Genomic DNA, 17,053 nt, shown 5'->3' on the forward strand with positions numbered 1-17,053 from the left:
AACTCCTCAGCAGTAAGGTGCCAGATGTGGATGAGGTTCACTGAAAGCTCTGGACACTGTTAGGCTGTCTTAGCTGAGAACGCTGATTCAACTTGGATGTTAGGGACAGAGCCTGCAGTATGGCAGAACAGGGTGGTGCTACCCATTTTGAAAACATAGCGCCGAAGGGTGTGCTACAACTTTTGTGACTCACGTACTGGGGCTGTTTACGGTCAGGAAGAGAAGTTATCAATTAATTTACAGTGTACTTTTTCCTTATTCATATTTTCTAGTTTTAGGGTATTTACAATTAATAAACAATTACAACACCTGAGACATAAACATAAATGTTTGAATATTTTGACAGCCAGATTTCTTGTTTATTTGATCAAAAATACATTAGCAGATGCTCTGACACCAAAGCAGGGACTGTAGGGCTTACTTTGCTTTTCAGCACCATGGACAGAGCCACGGCCAAACACCACTTCAACACATGACAGGAAGATAGAAACTTGTAGTGTCACAATATGAACATGTATGTGTGTGTCTGTGTGCATGTAGGCGTCTTACCTAGCCGTGGGTCATACTGCCTCATCTGAACTTCTTCCACATAGTCTGCCGGGAACCAGCCTGTCCTCCCTTTGACCGTGCCTTCCCAGAAACCTCCTTCCCCTATACTCAGCACTGAAAAGAGAGAAAGAATAGGGAGGGGGACTGAGTCAGTCAAATACTGTTATAAAACATGCCTAGTTTTCATTACTGTGAGGCTGTGGAGCCTGTAGAGCCTTGGAAAAGAGACGACAAAGGGCCATACAGCCAAGTGAGGTATTTAGGTTTCCATGTTGTGGGTTCATAAATTACAAGTGTGCATCGACAGCGAGGGAAGGAGGGACAAGTGAGAGGGAGAGGGAAAGATTTTTGTTTTACAAATACACACAGATGTGAAAATATTGGTCTGTAACTAATGTACTGTACCAAGGTGCTTGGGCAACATCAGCTTTATTCTCTTTCATGCCAATAAACGGGGAAAGAGAGACTGAGAGATTTAAAAGTAAAGGGAAAGACTGGAGGGAAAAGACAAAAGGAGATCAAGAAAAAAATTGAGAAAAAAAAGAGGAAGGAGAGGTGGTGAAAGAGAGCAAGAGGGCGGGCAGGAGAAAGAGAGAGATTCCTTCTAAGTTCCGCTGTGGTAATTAGAGATGAATGTATAGTTGATATTGATCTTCCCTGCAGGACTGAGCCAGCACGCTCATTTCTACAACACTCATCCATTATCCCAGCAAGCTAACAGACACACACACACACACACACACACACACACACACACACACACACACACACACACACACACACACACACACACACACACTCCTCAGAGATCACCAGCTGGAACTGAAGCTTTGCCTGAGTGAGCCCTTCTTCTAAACTGGTTGCTAAGAGACGGCAGTATGATGTTGCAGCCAGCAGACAGCCTGCTAAATGATAGTCTACTTCCTCCAAACTATATTCTACTCTGGCATGGGGACATGTCACGGTGATGTAACCTGGGGCACTGTGAGAGGCAGCCAACTGGACTTCATCTTCAGTGACATGATAGTAAATGTTCAAATATCAGCCATTCACAGGATTCCTTGCTGTATCTTGTAACAAATGCATTATTTTCTCCAGGTCTTGCTGCTGAAATGTGCCTACATCTTACTTCTCCTAAAATTTAAACCATTCACATCCTGTTGAAAAGACACTCATGTCTAACAGGCTTGAGCGGGAGTGTGTTTCAGTACATTGTGTGATCAGCCGAGTTCAAATCAGCCCTGTAAGTAACAGTAATGGGGAATTATTATGCTTCTCCTTATTTTTTGAAGGATAATCATATTAAACGTGGCCAAAGTTTCATATAATGAAGTGAAAGTAATCCACGTGAGCAAAAACCTCAGGCTTCAGATCTTTGAATACTTTGTTTTCAACATTTTTTTCTACTTTGGCTACAAGCTGATGTCAGCTAATGTCAGATTTCTTAATAAGGTAATTTGCTCCAGGCACACTACATTGTGTAGCCTACACTGCTACATGTAGCTACATGCTAACATCAGGTACTGTGTGTTCCAATCCCCATACTACCATACAACATAGTATGACAGAAAAAGATTTACTATGTTCCAATACATAGTATGCCAAATGTAGTATGCCAAAAATACCAGTCCAGTCCAGTTTTGTAGTATGCAAGCCAGCATGCTTTTCTGGCTATTCTGATCCGCAATTCTTGGCACGGCAAAAGACACATTACATCAACTGTCAGAAGTCGCAATGATGGATGACAGTGCATTCAGGTGACCAGTCAATTCATAATATAGGAATAGTTATTGTTTAATTGAGTAAAATAATCATAAATATAACCAACAACAAAGGGCATACGTATTAGATAACAATGACAGAGAAATGTATAGCCTCTGTAATTTTATTATCGTGAATATGATATGTTAGAATCTACGATGTATGCAGTCATAACTTGTTGTGAAATAACAGCATCAGAGCTTGGTGAACAGCATTTTGTTTTAACTTCATGGCAGCAGATATATGAGCAAGAGGGTCAAAGCTCAGGGTGTCACATTATGAGGAAATAGTATGTTCTGATTGATGTTCTATTGAAAATAGTATGTTCTGATGCAACGGTACGTACTTTTTAGGGGAAGTTGCAGTAGAAAAAGTATGTAATTCGGAAACAACCCGTAAACTTGTTTGCTGACGTTGTTAATTTGTCCCTGATTTTGGATCGTATACCTGTTCCAAAATGTACAGTTGTGTTTAGAAGCTTTTATTGGTGATTTTTCATGATAGACAGTGCCACTATTCTCCATTACATTTACTCTGCGTCTCTGCAATAATGGCGCAGAGACGCCAAGATGTGGTAGTAATCAGAGCAGTCTGGGCTTTTATGCAAGGGCGGCTTAAAGAGACAGGTGCTAAAATGGAGCGTTCTCAAACAGAGGGTAAATACAGATGTTCCATTACCATTACACCACTAAAGCATGTAAATATGTTCTAGTAGAAACTCGAAATACAAGTATGAACCAGAGAGATAAACATAAAAGGAATTCTTTAAGCGTACAGTATTAATCTATCTCAATGCGTGCTACATGCTAAAAATCTCTCAGTGACACAATGGTACTAAAAGAAAACAACTCACCACAATTGCTATGTACAAGTTGGTCTGTGTACATGCTCATTATTTTTTCAATGCTTGTGGATTGGGGTTGCACTCCCAGCTAAACCCCCCATAGCTCACCTCTCTGCCAGGCTAAACACACACTAGCTAATAGAGAGGTGGTGCGTGAAAGGGGAGAACGGCTGTTTATCGACTTCCCGCTGTAAAAAACATGACACTCAGCACACAGAGGATACATGGACTGATCCCCCTCTCTGATCTCAGCTTAACACAACTTTACCCTGCCGTCTCCTGAGAACAGACTCCCTCTGTCTCCTTTTTTTTCCATGTTTAAACCCTTTATTCTCTCACTGTCTCTCTTTCTCTCTGCTCTGCACGTCTTTCTCTCCCGGTCCCCTTCACTGTGTTTCTGAATGATTTCTCGGTCATCGCCTCCATCCCTCTCTTTGTCTTTGTCAGTGTGTCCATCTATACTGTAATGGTGTCCCTGCAGTAGACAGGTGCCGGCTGTGCTCTCTGTTCCCCATTGACAGAAATGAAAGAAAAGGTGAGCCCTCTGATTGATCTTCTGGGCCGCCCTCGCTCACTTCCCTCACTGCCTTATCCCCCCGCTACTAATCCATTTCTGGTCCCTGACACCAGCACCCGACTATATGGACAGAATCGACCGCTGAGTATGTAAGAATGCAAGCAGAAGTCACTGTTTCACACATCTAAAATATCTATGTACACCTTTATAACTTCCTGTTCTTGTTCCTCCACACATACATATGTGAGGTACATACAAACACCCTCTTTAATTATCTTTAAACACACTGCAGGCACTCTAAATGCTGAAATCAAGCCAATTAACTGTCAGTGAAGTCAAGGAAAGGTCAGTGAAACATGCACATACACACACACTAGCGCAGAAGTATTTTAATACATAACATGCTTGATAATCCTCACAATGCCCTCAGCAGTTGATAGCAGAGACTCTGCATAAACACACAAAGAAAATAATAATCAAAATTTCACTGCCACTCTAACACTCTTAATAAGGTCTTAATCAAAACAGCTAGGGTTATTATTTTGGCTAAATTACAGTGTTGAGTGATACCGTATATTTATAGCAATCTGTTTCTACAGATCCAGATGGGCTCGACTCTATATCTGGCGCAAACAGACATAACAGCCAAGTGCATGTATAGTACATGTCCACACAACAAAAACACATGCATCTACAGTGTGTATGCCCTTACATGTACTTAGAGAGTTCCCCGCTGTGTCAGTAGCCTCTACCTTACACCGCCACTCTGTTTTGGTGCTTGCCAACACTGCGTTGGCATGACAACTGTCCCTGTGAATCAAATGTGGGCTTGCAGGAGCCAAGTGGCAGGAAGGAACTCAAACAGTGCATGTCTGTGCAGGAGGATTTACAATATGTGTGTCGTGTTGATGTTTTCGTCCAACCAGACCGCTTTGGGACCACTGCCATGTGGAGAGCTACAGTTGTAGGTAGTAGTGGGAAAATGCCTGCCAACAGTAAAGGCAGTCCATAATATGTCACAACTGTTACAAGACAAATTAAGTGGAAAAAATATATATTTATATATATATATTTTTTCTATTAATGGTCCTGCTGGTCTCCATACTGGATCATTTTACCACAAAGAGCTGGTGTCAATGTGTGACATTTTGCATTCATCACTTTAAAAACACTATATTTCCTCATATTGTCTGTGCTGGTGCAACTGTCTTCACCCTCTGTCTGAGAGGCTCTATTTTAGCACCTGTCTCTTAAAGCCCTCCTGCAAAAGCCCAGTCTGCTCTGATTGTTTCCGGGTCCTCTGTATCTCTACGTCTCTGCAGCCTCATTGCAGCCGGGGGAATGCTATAACAGAGAAAAGCGGCACTTTTGACCATGAAAAATCAATAACCAACCAACCAACCAACCAACCAACCAATAAAAGCTTCTAAACACAACCAGACATGTTCCAGCAAGAACATGATTTGAAATTAGGGAGAAATTAACAACATAGGCAACCAAGATTCTCTGACGTTAGCATGTAGCACAGTAGGGGACGGAATGTAAATACTTGAGAGCAGCTGACCATATTAAAAGAAAACAAACTGTCACGAGCTGATGACGTCTTATATATAAAAAACTGCTGGAAACAAACTATCAAGATCAGTCTGAAGCCTGAGGTTTTGGCTCACAGGGATTACTTCTACATACCTTTACCTTATTATTCAAAACTTTGGCCACCTTTAATATGAACATTAAATATTGTAACTTCATATATATATGACAGAAAATAAGAAAAAGTATATTAAGTCCCCTTTAAGATAACTGCAAGTTTGCAAAAACATTGCAAAGCAGTCACTCCTTAGCTTTGATTGAAATGCATTTAAGAAAGTGCAGACTGAGGTTTCTAACTGGCAGCAGTCTGCAACCACTGGTGACTTCAAACAAGTATGTTCACTCAATCACTCTGAGGAATGTTTTTAGGTCAGATTCTATGATAATAATAATAATGGTATTTCTAGCTAAAGGGTGGAAAGATCACTGGTCAATAAGTCAGAGTCACTTGACTAAAAGCTCTTCAGATTTTCTTACAAGTTTATGGATGGTCTTGACAAAGTTTTTCTGATTGTGATATTTTTCTTTTTGGCATCTGCCATGAGAAAAAGTCCCTATTCAAACACAGAGACGACATACAAAGTAGTTTTCTGTGGTTCAAAACAAAGATTCAAGTAGCACTCAATCTCTCAACGCAAAATCACACAGTCTGTCACGGCAGGTTGACACCACACACTTGGTGGTGGACTCTGGAAGTGATTTAATGGCTGAACAAGATTTTGATGAGTGCATTCAATAAGCAAGGAAACAACCAAGATGTAGAATTCTGATGCAGAAGGGCAGGCAAGGGCATTAAAAATTGAGTTTGCAAGTACCTCATGCTCATACTAAATGATCCTTTTCTTTTTAACTTCATTTAGAGTTTTTGGAAAAGGGAGAGCAGCTCACAAACTGGCTACCTGGGTCAAAATGAAGAATGCAATTATTTCTCAAATGGATGTCTCCTGCACGAATAATTACATTGAACAAAGGTATGAGTGACAGCTGACCTCAAGAAGAAGAAGAAACACACTCTGATACAGTAGGTGGGACTCAGCTTCTTGCATACACTGAAGACTGCCTTTGAGAAGAGTGGATTCACCGCAGAACGTTCATTTTTTTATACTCTGTTCCACTCTGTATGGGGGTCTACTGGGGCTTAACTGATCCACACTTCAGTACATAAGGCAATCAACACCTCAGCTGGACATCAGACAATAAGAGGTCAGGCCTATCTCGACTGTATCACTAGAAGCAGTGATCTGCCATGCTGATTCATAATCACCTCCACAGGCAAACTAGTGGGTGCAAATACACAGCATATGTTGACATGCATTCATACACACAGTCACACATGAATACACGCACCATTACACACATGGTTACACACGGAGTAGCCACTTTTTTGTGTACACCGAATCACAGTAGTATCATGTTGTGCTTTCTCTAGAACATTTGTCTGTGAAAGATTCTGCAAGATGGTGAATGCACTGAGCAAGAATGTTGTACAATGTGGAGTTGACTGGATTGGGCAGCTGCAGTTTGAACAGCTGCACATCCATGTTGAAACCTGCACTGTCCATACCAAAGGTGCTCTGTAGGGTCAACGTCTGGGCACTGCGCAGGCCACTGACGCAATGAAAACTCACTGATATGTTCCTCATTTGGTGCCGACATGTGCCTCATGACATAATGCTGGTGGTGTGGATGGACTGTAGCCATGAGGGATTGACGTGGTCATCAACAGTGTTAAGATATGCTGTGTTGTTCAGCCATTCTTCAGTGGGTATCAGGAACCCTTATGTGCTAGTGTGGACCAAAAAAAAAAAAAAAAAAAAAGAAAACATTCCTCACACCATCACACTGCCACCGACAGCCTGTGATGTTTACACCTAACAGGATGGCTCCATGGATTCATGCAGCTTGTGCCAAATCCCCATTCTTTTATCAGTATAATGCAAAAGAGGCCTGGACTTTACTCTCCTCAATGGACCACTTTTGATGTTCCTGTTCTTTACTATGTTGGCTGCATCCACTCAGCTCCAAGTCCAGTCCACAAGTCCAGAATGTATTTGGGTCATATTGTGTGAATGAGAGCAAACAATTCAGAAGTGAGTCAGCACAATAAATAAAATATAATGGATTGATGTAGTAAAAAAAATACTGATTGTTACATGTATTGTTGTGCAACTAATTGTGACAATTTATCATGATTTAGATTTTAGGTCACACCACCCAGCCCGATCAGACCTGAACAGCAACTCCTTGAGTGTCAACAGTGTTTTAGTACTGTCTATACACCTACTGAGATTCTTAACTGCCAGTGCACACACATACTCAAACAGATTGAACAATACACATCAGTACGGGAATATATTGTATTATTTCCTCTTGCAACACATTATCAATACCCTAGTGCCAAATATCAGTATTTTTATTAAGACATGCAGGTGCTCTAAATGAATCCCCCTGTCAATTTGACCTACAGGAATCACTACTTCATGACTCCTTAGAGGGGCTGTTATCAAATGAATAAGGGTAAAGTGAACGGAAAGTTAACTAACTTGCGGTAACTCCCAACAGGAAAATGGCAGACAGTGTGGAATCGGACAGTGGGGGAAAACAAATCAGAAAGACTGTCATCTTTCGAGTTGAAAGTCTGGGCCCACCTCGAATTATCAATACCTATCTGAAAAAATACTGTGTACTCACAAAAACTAATTGAAACAAAACAAAACAAAACAAAATCACAGGAAATGTCTGTAATTTAGTCTTTGTCAATTGGGTTTAAATTTGTCAACACAAGCATGAGGCGGCGTTGGTGCAGATATTTATTGTGACTGGGATGTCTACATGACTGAGAGTCTACTGCCTTCACAAAGTGTTATGTTGGTATTGTAATATTCTTTAATATTTAATATTGCTATTTTGGTATAGATACATCCACTAGATGGCACTAGAGGGCAGAGTCAAAAGTTCTCACAACAAAAAACATGGAGGATGGAGGTCGTAATAATTTACCTTCTAGTGGAGGCAGCTTTGTAGATGGCGGTGGTCTGTAAGGCCATTAATTGCACTGAAGCATCGTTCCGCCATTTTAAAAATGTCTTTGTCATGTCCTACTGCCGTGTATCGCTTGAACAAAGCTACACTGCCCCCATGATCTCCGGTGGTACTGCTCCCTTTTGCCTATATCCATAAGTTTTCAGACAAAGAACACAAATACGGATGAAATGAGCACAGACAGAAGGTTCCGTCTGCGTCCGTGTACATATCTAACATTGAGTATAAATGAGCCATATCGCAACCCCAACTGTAAGTCAGGCTACAATGTGTATGTGTGTGACTCTTGCACTTTTTTGTACATTGTTTCATCTTAGTTGCTATATTCTGTGAAACTGACACCAAAGTGCGGTAAATAAACACATAATTCCTGAATTTTTAGAGGCTGTTTTTCTTCTTCACTTACATAGACATTATGATGTATTATAGACAATTGTCTTGCAATCAGGGTGCCAAATGAACACCCACTAAGTGCTAAATGTGGGTAGATTTTCCATTTGGCGAGTAAATCTTAGAAGGCTATCAACCACACTGGCGGGTATATGATTGTACCAAAATAGTCATTTAATAAAAAACTATGCTGAAAGTCTCTACCGTGTTTTGGTGTCATTGGGGGCGCGCTGCTCTGCTGCTTCTAAGCTGCTCCTGTGCTGTCAGTGTTACACACGTGCGTGAGCGTGCCTACATGGTGCCACGAAACTGACCGTCTGGAACGCTCCTAGTTTTGTGCATAGACTGTATGAATGGACTGTATAATGGACGTAGCTACCATGAGGTCATCCACTGGTTTGCGCACTGCTATTTTAAAGCCTCAAGTTTGCATTTTCTTGTTTTTTTGGAGCCAGAAGTGACCATAATTGGATGAGAGGCTGGTGCTTTGGCAGAACAAGGGGCAGATCTGATTCTCAGACTATAGCGCACTTTATAGACAGCGTGTCACTCAACCAGCCCTGCCCTAAATATGCATTACTTTGGGCCTTAAGCGTGTGTTAAAAAAAAAAAAAATATATATATATATATCACCCTTCGTACAGTTGTCACATGGGGGTCTATGGAAATTTACTCAGTTTTAGAGCCAGCCTCAAGTGGCCATTCAGTGAACTGCAGTTTGTGGCACTTCTGCCTTGGCTTTATTTTTTTGCAGCCTTGGAAGTTGCAACTTGGTTTCGTGGCACTGTTTACCTTACAGGACATGAGCTGATCCACTAAACTATGACTTGCCGCTGGTCAGCTGCTAGCTAGTGTTGTGCCCAGTCCCATGGCCAGTGAGTCAAAAAATTAATTTTGGACACTACTTACAAATGTGTCAAGTATCACAGAATCGCTATATCGTGATATCACTGTATTGTGGACAACGTCTCATGATACTATATCATATCAAGAGTTACTCTGTGATTCCCAGTCCTTACAGTAACTGCTCAGGCACATATATTCTGTGTACTCTGCAGTAAGACTTTGTATCTTTCGTAGCACTGCCCAACATACTGTATTGTAAAGCCTCAGATATCCACAGCAAGTTTCATAGTGGATTGAATAACATCTCACTGGGCCATTAACGGCAAATTGTGAGCTTAGATAGAAATAACATACAAACGAAGCATGAAATGTGACCAGAATGGAGAGTAGCATAATAGAGAGCCCCAGAGAATGAAACAAAGGGAAAGAATGTGACAGAAAGAGGCTTGCATTCAGCAGTGACAAAGAGAGATGAGAGCCAGCTAAAGACAGACACAAGCTGACAAAGGGAAAGAGCTATGTTTCAACAGGCACCCAGTTATTCATGAGTGTCCAAGTAGTCGGCTGTCTGGTGAAAAGTCTGGTACAGTATTGTTCTGTGTGTGTGCGTGCGTTTGCATGCATGCTACTTCTGAGTTTTGCCCTTGGTTAAGTCAGTCACGGCTCCTGGTTTAAAAATAGCATCAGTGAGGATGCAGAGCTATTTATACTCTTCACACACCCTGCCTGCAGGCTTCAATGCACCCCTGCTCGACTGTGTGTGTATGTCTGTGTGTGTACGTGACGACTGATTGCGCTTATTTTAATTCTTGCTTTGCTTCACTCTATTGCTTTGAGCTGAGTCATTCATTTTCTTTCTCCTTCTCGCATCGTCTTTGTTTCTCTGTATACTAAGCAACCGACACACAGACACACACATGCGTGCACTCATACAGAGCGAGGGCAACTGCCATGAACGACTGAATGAGTGGCAGCTGGTGAGGAAAGGAGTAGACTTTTCAAAACACGCCGCAAACATATTTTTCACAGGTAACAGTGGGTGCGTCAAACTCCTGTATTTGCCTGCAGAAACAGACAATAAAGGATGCAGCTGTGCTGAGAGAGGCTGATGGCTTTCTGCCACTGATGCACTCACACTGATTCAGACAGGGATGCCATGGAAGACTTGCCAAAGCCAAAATACAGCTAGATTTCCATAAAATGCCAAGACAGGATTTCTGCAGGTTGGATCTGCTGTAATAAAACACAGAAAGCTGTGCAACTTTTATGTTACTATTCACATACCAAATGGAAATATTGGGATTAAGCAATATTAAAGGAGTAAAATAATATATTGGGGTGGTAACTGAGCCATTTTTTACAACAATTTTATTCCTAACTGCTGAATGAAAGTAGATGCACTGCTTCTTGTTGCTCGGATAACCTGCCTCTTAAATTTGCCTCTCTAGCTGCTGCATACTAGTCTTAATGCTTCCCATTTAACTGCTCTACAAAAATTATCTGTCACTTGGCTTTTCATTTCTCCAGTCTCCACTTTTTAACTGTGGCTGTCAGGCAGACATAAATTGGTGCAGTCATGTATCCAAAAGAATCACATTTAAAGTGATGCACTGTACAATTTCTGCAGCCATATTCCATAGTTGCAGAATGTAGACATAACAGTATAGGGAAACAGTGAAGAAATGATAGCAATTTGTAAGCTACCTATTAGATACACCTAGTATTTGTTCTACTGTTGGTAGCATCCGGTACATACACATTTCATGGTTGTAAGCAGGAGCTGTCTGACAAAACCCAGTCTATTGTAATTTTTCACCATTCTGTTGCTGCTCCCTGCTGTTCACTTCATGCCCAGTGCTTTGCTTCTCAGTTTCCACTGAGCCTTTTTAGCATAATGAGTAACAAACACTATCAGCATTCTGACCACTAGTGTTGGAGAGGTGTTAGCATACAAGACTCACACAGACAAAAAGCTCAACCACAAGTGATTTTAACCAACAGTTTCAAGTGTAAGTTAAAGAAGATAAAAGATATTTAAGTCTTAAAGGGGAACAGCACTTAAATTAAGAGTTCCACTATGTTATTTCCATGGCCTGGTAAAGTTCAATCAATATTTATGAATATGAGCAACTCTCTGTCAAAGCTAGAAACCAGAAAAGTAAGATTCAAACTAGTGATGTCATGGGGTATAAAGTCTGGAGCTGCTCCATGAACAATGAATAGGAGCCTGATTTTTTTTTTGGACCCACTGAATTTGTGTTTTCTTTTTCATACCCAAATGAGCTTCATTCTAGTGTAGAGTTTTCAGTCCTGAAACATAAAATGTACTCATATACTCAGAACATCCCCTGGGTGCTCTCAGTGTCATCTAGAACATCTTAACCAATTTATTGTCTCTATGGCACCTTTGCATTTTTACACAGAACAACATGGGCATCATGCTGCTCCAGAGTTGGTTTTAGAAAGCATGCCAGCATCGTGAAAGCAAAAGAGGCGTGACATGTAACACAACAGCGTCAGCCTCTAGTGTGACATGTAACATATGTTCGCAGTGCTTTCTAAACAATAGCAATGGCATTAACATGGCAGTAACAATCATTTACCATTCCTGTTGATCGCATCCTCTGCTCAGTGGGTAAGAAGCTCCTGGACCTTACTGTTTTTCCAATTTGCTGACATTTTTGGCCACTATTCTTCGAGTTAGCTGCTAACTGCTATCACCTACTTTTTAAATCTCTCACAGTGGATCACACGCAAAATACATCACAACATCATACCTGTGCCATCCACGATCCCATCCTGGCAGCTACTGTGTTTATACAGACGTAGTTTCATCGCTGTTACTAACTCCAATGCCGCCCTCAAGGCAAAACATTTCTGTCCCCCCCATTGCATGATTGTACCTGTTATACAGAATGGCAAGGCGGCACAATGGCAAAAAATTCGCACCTTGAAAAAGCAGTGTAAAAGGGGCTCATGAAGCAGCTCCAGACTTTATGCTTGATGACATCACAAAATTGAGGAGAGAGTTGTTCATGGTTACTGATATTTTTGGTCAGTCTTAGACCATAGGAATAACATGTTAATTTTGAAAATGGGCGTAGTTCCCCTTTGGGATTATTACGTTATTTTTAATGTTAATATATGTCACAAATATGAATACATTGGTGACCCCACCTGTGGTCCTGACCTCTGGGTTGCTCCCACTACAGCATATGGGGATCCCATGATTCTATATTAAAAAACTGTGTGATGATGTTTTAATGAAAACAATTAACAGCACTACTGTATGTGTCTGCATATGATGTACAGTAAGTATAATGTAACGTGAAATAGGGACTTGCTGAGTAAGGTGTTTTCTGAATAAAGAGAGGGCATACTATATCTCAGCCTACATAGATGTGTGTGTGTGTGTGTGTGTGTGTGTGTGTGCTTGACATATAGTGTGTGAAGGTGAGAGTGTAGAGTATTCCAATAACCAGAGTGGAGCTGTTATTAGATTTGGATCCCTGCACTCTTTATTAAACCTCAGTTCAATTCAATGTAATAGAGAGGGAGCAGAGTTGCATCTTTATGAAACAAGGGGGACACAACCAGAGACACGCTAACACACGCCTACACACACACAAAAAGGAAGAGAGAGGGGGATGACTATGTACCGAAGTGCAACAGGGACGGTCATCATTACCTGTAGTACAACATATGAGTGGGATAATATATGCTAATACTGTGGAGGAAGAACAGACACACATGGAACCTTATAGATTGGGTAGTGTGGAGCAAAACAGGCTTTAATAACAGAAATAGAGAAGATGAATAGGCAAGAAAATTAAGCGTAATGACAAGGACGGAGGTGGACATTGAATAAGAAAAGCAGAGGTGGCTGGCAATTAAGAAGGTAAAGTTGAAAAGGGTGAGTGGACCCCAGAGTAGAAACAAGACTGAATGAAGTAGAGAGCCAATAAATAAGAGGGAAGAGGGATGGTCACACTGCTGTGAGTCAAATGTGTGCTGTGGTTTGCTGCATGTTCATCCTCACAGGACTTCTTTTGCTTAGAAGAGGGCGAGGGAGTGGTGCAGTCTCTGGCTCATCAGTATTCAACTGAGAGGGAGAGAGTTATAGAGGAAGAGAGAGAGAGAGAGCTTGAAAGAAATAAAGACTTGACAAGTTTAAGAAAAAATTAAAAAAATATGGAAACAATGAGAAATGGCTTTTTGTGAATGACAGCAGAGTCAGAAGGAGGAGTGAAGCAAAGGAAGATGGCTACAGAAAAAAAGGAAAAGAACAAGGAGGGCGGGAGTGTTGTAAATTATAGTGGGAGGAGGCGGAGGAAGAGAGGAGGGAGGAAAACTCCAAGGCTGACTCAGAGGGATCCCTCTTCTCTTCTCATCTCATCTCCTCCCACCCACCCACCCTCCCTCCCTCCCAGGCTTGAGGGGAGCTACATGACATTCCTCTTCTTTCATTCTCACTTGCTTTTTTATTCCATTTCTCATTCTTTCTCTCCTTTTGCATCAACCCTCAGGTGGAGACAAAAATAGAACAGGCTACCTAATAGTTACCCTCTGTCTTTGCTTTTTTTTTTCCTCACTCCAGGGCAATATCATGGACAAGCCTGGCTCTGATGGCACAGAAATAGGAACAAACTATTTTAAAGGGACAGTTCACCCAAAGGTCAAAAATGCATACTTGTCCTCTTACCTGTAGTCTTATTTATCAGTCCAGATTGCTTTGGTGTGAGCTGCCAAGGGTTGGAGATATCAGCCATAGAGATGTCCACCTTCTCTCCCATATAATCTGACCATATTTTCTTTTTACCAAACACTAGTATGACCATACAGAAGTAAGCGTGCATCTACTGCTAGCTCACCAAGCATCATTGAGCTAGCTAACGTTACAGCTTAGCCAAGGGGGACACCATTAATGCTTGCACTGTGGGCTGTCACGAGCATGAGCCTCTCGTTCATGAGCAGTAGGGCTGGGCGACATGGAAAAATTAAATGTCAAAATTAAATATTGGGTGAATATTACAAAAGATGAATAATCATCAGTAATTTGGATATATGGAGTAAGTGGGTCAAGGTAAATTACAGAAAAGCTGGAATATTTACTTTATTACATTTGATAGGGACGATGCAATTTAATGTGAGACTGATGTGTTGCACAGAGAGTAGGGATGCACTGAAATGAAAATTTGTGGCCGAAGCCGAAGCCGAAGCCGAATAATATTAAGCGCTTGGCCGAATACCGAGTACCGAATACCGAATATCGTAGTGTCACGATACCACAGCGAAAATTAGGCAGATGTGCCTTTTGTCATTTATGAAAAGATAAATCACTCTTCTATAATACATCAATGATATTTCAATGGAATAAATAACTTATTGACTTATTCATACTTCAAAAACAGCATCAATAAGTGATTAACATAGGGGGGATCAAAATAAAAAAAAAAAAAATAAATAAGAATCAACCAGCCACCCTCCTCCCCTGACAAGTCCCTTCATAAGTAAAGAACAGTCCCTAAAGTGCGGTGAGGTTTGTGGGCTGTGAACGGCTCGTTTCTCCTCTGACACATCACATACCTGTGTTCGGCTGGCTTGGCTGTTCAGGTACTTCTGGGCAGTCCACACGCCAAGAAGAGGATATTATTGGAGCCGACTTCTCCGTTGCCGGTAAGCCGATGGCCGCCATATTTGACAGGAATACGTATTCCTGTCTGTGTCTGTGACCCCCGTTCAACCCACAATTGGTGGGATTCGCCTTTCGTTTCTGCTGCTGGTTGAAATCTGTAGGCTGCTTGCACAGCGTGCTGAATGATTTAAGCCTATTTTGCTCGCTCAAAACTATTTTTAGTCGCAAATGCGAGTGCGGTGACGGACGGATCGCCACACTGCCGACATTTTATTCCGCCCGTCACAGCACGCTGTTTGATTGCGTTATCAAAACATGCCACTATTATTCAGCCTTGCTTTTAACTTATTCCACCGAATACCGAATGTGTGTTTTTTTGCAATATTTGGCCGAATATATTCGGTTACCGAATATTCGGTGCATCCCTAACAGAGAGTTTATTGCTATTGCTATATTTCACCTCTTGCCCCTAGTTGGGCTTTTGCATGTAGCCCTACAATGTTATTAAGATCATAAAATTACATAACTATACTGTATTGCAGCCTTTAAGACAAGAAAAAGCCAACACTTACGATATCCAAAAGACAATATCTAGTTTGAAATATCACAATATCTATATAATGCCTATAACTGTCCTAATGAGTAGATTCATACACGTTTCCTTCTGCGCGGTGGTGGGTGTAGTTCAGTAGAAAGAAAATAGTTCCTACATGAAACTGCTCACAGCAAAGTCTGTAAATTATCTTGAGTAACCAGGTCATGATTTCTGGAAGGAGACACTGATGTTGAGCTTTTCAAATGTATATTTTTGGCGCTTTGAGCACCACAAGCTGAATGCTATTTAGTTCCATTATTCAAGAGAATGTCTGCCTTCTCTTGAACATCCCTCATCTCTGCGGCTGATATCTCCAACACATGGCAACTCACACCAAAACAATCTAGACTGATAAATAGCACTACAGGTAAGGCAAGGCATTTTTTGATTAAGGGCTGAACTGTCCCTCTAAATACAATGGTTAATTATTAATATGTATGCATCAGCACACACAAAAAAATCCACATCAAAACATGGTATGATAAATAATATCAAGATATTATCACCTGGTACACTGACCAGCAAGGAACAAAAAATAGTGGAGTTCTCCATCAGAGTATGCCAGTGATTGATTAGCTGTAGGCCAATCATTGATTGTTTGTTGATTGTTAATAGATCAATGATAGATTGTTTGTATTTGAGTCGTTAATCACACACCTAATCACTTGATTGACGAGTCAGGGTGTCACATGAATGATGTTGTTTATGCCATGATAAATGAAGATGCCGTAATGAGCTGACTGCTCCAGCCTCTGCTATATTACATGACAAGAATGCCTGTTGTTGACGGAAATTACATGTAGCTGCATGGGAGAGTTGGGTTGGCGAGTGGTCATGGGGCTGAATTCAAGGACATTAATAACAAGGATAATCTCCAAGGATACCGAGTCCGTTCTTGTTTGATTGTTTTTCATTTCAGGGAGTCCCTGCATGCATTTGGAGAGCGAGCTCAACAAGAAGAGGTCAAGACACAAGGTTTTTTAAAAATTTGCTAAAAGCTACTCTACCTGACATCACCAGGTAAGGACATGACCTTTACATGGGCATTTTATACACCCACGACTGCAAAGTAGGTTGTCACCGTGCAGGACAGAAAACGCCTGTTGTTAACAACCATCTGGAATCACTCAGTCAGTTCAGCTTTGCCCTCACTGTGCCCACCTCAAACAGTGTGCGTCACATTGTACATGATAGAGTGATTGTAAATCAAAAGCATATCTGTGTTTCTGTTGAATATGTATCTGCTTCAGTCAATGGCTCCTGTTTATGCAGCAGTTTTCC

At 41.2% G+C, this 17,053-nt stretch overlaps 1 protein-coding gene across 3 annotated transcripts in view; it reads right to left on the minus strand.

The window, feature by feature from the left end:
* shank3a (SH3 and multiple ankyrin repeat domains 3a) overlaps positions 1-17,053 on the minus strand; it is a 284,296-nt gene that overhangs the window by 58,046 nt on the left and 209,197 nt on the right. For all 3 annotated transcript variants that reach the window (XM_078167969.1, XM_078167968.1, XM_078167970.1), the window contains one exon: positions 550-663. In XM_078167969.1, the coding sequence (XP_078024095.1) occupies positions 550-663 (114 nt within the window). The remainder of the gene's footprint in view (positions 1-549; positions 664-17,053) is intronic.

The sequence above is a fragment of the Epinephelus lanceolatus genome, chromosome 5 (assembly GCF_041903045.1).
Source record: "Epinephelus lanceolatus isolate andai-2023 chromosome 5, ASM4190304v1, whole genome shotgun sequence".
Lineage (NCBI taxonomy): Eukaryota > Metazoa > Chordata > Actinopteri > Perciformes > Serranidae > Epinephelus > Epinephelus lanceolatus.